Source organism: Cyprinodon variegatus, unplaced genomic scaffold, assembly GCF_000732505.1.
Source record: "Cyprinodon variegatus isolate N-32 unplaced genomic scaffold, C_variegatus-1.0 Scaffold595, whole genome shotgun sequence".
NCBI lineage: Eukaryota > Metazoa > Chordata > Actinopteri > Cyprinodontiformes > Cyprinodontidae > Cyprinodon > Cyprinodon variegatus.
Window position 1 is genome coordinate 76,078 of NW_015151048.1, and position 2,794 is coordinate 78,871.

General features: G+C 43.8%; 1 protein-coding gene across 1 annotated transcript in view; it reads right to left on the minus strand.

Moving 5' to 3' along the window:
* LOC107096058 (sorting nexin-6) overlaps window positions 1-2,794 on the minus strand; it is a 14,063-nt gene that overhangs the window by 6,482 nt on the left and 4,787 nt on the right. The window contains exons 4-7 of the mRNA XM_015392545.1: window positions 1,863-1,986; window positions 825-920; window positions 639-744; window positions 273-348 (exon numbers count right to left, since the gene is read on the minus strand). Of these exons, the coding sequence (XP_015248031.1) occupies window positions 273-348; window positions 639-744; window positions 825-920; window positions 1,863-1,986 (402 nt within the window). The remainder of the gene's footprint in view (window positions 1-272; window positions 349-638; window positions 745-824; window positions 921-1,862; window positions 1,987-2,794) is intronic.

A 2,794-nucleotide genomic window follows, 5' to 3' on the forward strand; every position in this document is an offset into this window, starting at 1 on the left:
TTTGGGCAAAAATGGCCGCTCCCAGACTGAGTGATTGCAACGAAGATAATTACTGAGAAACGCTGAATTCATTAAATCATATTAGTTTTAGGTATAAATAATGATCCATTGATTATTCCTGACCGGACTTTTCCTTTAACAGATGAAGGACATTCATCTTTAGAAACAGTAAAAAGCAGGTCAAATTTATTTCTAGTTTCCTGGATTATCCAAACTAGAGTAACAGCCTAGAGAGATGAAGTGAACGGTTTTATGAGCGATTGTCTCCGTACTTGCAGAGGTCCGTGGAGTCTTGTGTTCCTAACGTGTACAGAGACGAGGCGATCCTGTTCATGTCATCAGCAGCATCTAAACAAGCAGAAACAGCAATCAGACGGCATCTCAACCTGGAAAAATAAACTCCCGTCTGAAAGAAGGCAACATTTCCACCCATTTCCTAAACTGTAGCTGGTCTCAGAGGAAGAAAAAAACCACAGGATCCAGTTCAACCAGCTTAGTTTCAGATGAGCTCTGGTTTCTAGTGGGAATAACTCACTATAGAGGGTTTGGTAGAAAAAGGCCAAACACTGACAGACATCAGCTGGTCAGAGGAGAGCAGCAGCATTACCTATAAACCAACGCTTTGACTCCAGCCTTACTTTTATGAGAGCGAATCATTCGGTCACATTTGGCTGAGGCGTCTTTCACTCTGTTGTGATATTCTAATAGAAACGTCTTTTCATGCTCGAAGAAATCGTCCACGTCCTGAAAGACAAACGACATCGAGCTTCGATGAAAGCCCTGAGAGCAGACCGTAACAGACGGCCTGGAGCTCCAACCCTTACCTTGACCCCAGCCACCAGAACGCCATCAGCCGACTTCACCACGTTCTTAAAGAAATCCTCCAGTTTCTCCTTCTTGTTCTTCCCTCGTACGCTCAGCTGCCGGACAACAGATCACACACACTTCTCCATTAGAGATGTTAGCCATGATTCAGACGCCAACAAAGGGCTGGGAGCAGCTTTAGAGAGTAAATCATCCTCTGCTTCACTCACAGGCTCAGATTTTTCAGCCATTGTTTTGGTTTGTTTTAAAAAGCCAAGCATTTCATTCCAGTTTAATATTCAGCCATTAGATGAGATCATTTTAATCTAAACTAAAACAGGCTAGTTAGACGATCCAAACAAAGTTTAAAAATCAATCCACTGGACTTTGTTTCCTAGTTTGAAGACGTTTCCCTTCCATCCAGGAAGATTTTTTAATTCCAAATCTCAGAAACAGCGTTTAGTTCCAGGTTTTATCCAGCAGCCCAACAAAGCCTGGTTTCTGCAGAGAAAATGGAGGTTAACTGGTTCCTAGAGCTTCTAATGGCTCGTTAAATCAGTGCTGTGTCTCATCAGACCAGCATACCTATAGCCAATATGCATCTGGAAGATCTGTGTTTATTCCTTTAGTTTTGTACGAAAAATAGACTTTAAACTACCTCAAGACTGACTACCGCATGACTAAAGGGATACACGCCTGTTGAGGTAGTTTACAGTTTATTTTTCATACCAAACTAAAGGGATAACCGGGGACTGACTTTGGGTATGCTGGTCTGACCGGGTCAACATGTTTCAACATCACATTTCCATCAGCATCAGTTACACTGAACTGGGACCGAGGGAAAAGCTACAGGAGGTTCAGGGTTCCAGCCTCCTTACTGTCACGGTCCTCCAAGGACCCAGTCCAGGTAGACTGGCTCCTTGGAGGACACAGTCCCTGAAACCAAACACAGCATCGTGTCAGAGTTTGAATCCCTGTAGTTCTGACCGATGGCTAATGGGGAGAACAGACATTAACAGCAGCAGTGATTAACTTCCCAAACTTTGCTCAACACTCACATCCTGGTTGTACTCCAAGAAGACGTGGAAATTCAGGTCCTTCCTGAGGATGGGATGAGCTGCGACGCGGCAGAGGAAGACCTCATGCATGGCGACGGTCTTCTTGAAGATGGCCAGGTACTCTCTGAATGAAAACACAGCCGTCAGCGGCGCCTCTTCCTCCAGACCAGCGGTTCGCAAACTTTTTTAACTTTCCCTTTGGGCATTTTGTCTGACCATCAGATCATCTCAGTCAAAACTATCAATGACTGCCCAGAAGTGGAACGTGCAATAACTAATAATAAACTAAAAAGTATCCTATTTAATCTTTTTACCTGGTTTAATTCTTTGACATGTTATTCTTTCCAACATAAATATGTTGCCAAAAAGTTAGCAAAGAATCAATAAAAATAAAAGATAAAATCATGCTATAAATCTGCCTTTATAAAAACAATACTCTTCTGAGTAACTCCCCCTTAATCTCATTTAAACTTAAGGAATTGGGAACAAAATACTGAACCAAAATCCGTCAGACTGACTCCATTAGTTTTACTTTTTCATCAATCATGACACCTGAGCTGCATTGATGAGCTTAGATGTGGAAAACAGAAAAACGGCGGAAAACAGGCTGTTCTCTACATCCAGTCTGTTCCTCTGATTGGTTTGGATGCAAAGCTGAAGCATAACTCAAACATATAAGAAGAATTTTGGTCCTAGTGAGTTTGGTCCTCACTAGGGGTCTAAGTATTAGAATACCGAGGAATCACTGGCCAACCCACGGCCAGTAGTCCGAGGGAATCACTGGCCAACCATGGGCCAGTAGTCCGAGGGAATCACTGGCCAACCCACGGCCAGTAGTCCGAGGGAATCACTGGCCAACCCACGGCCAGTAGTCCGAGGGAATCACTGGCCAACCCACGGCCAGTAGTCCGAGGGAATCACTGGCCAACCCA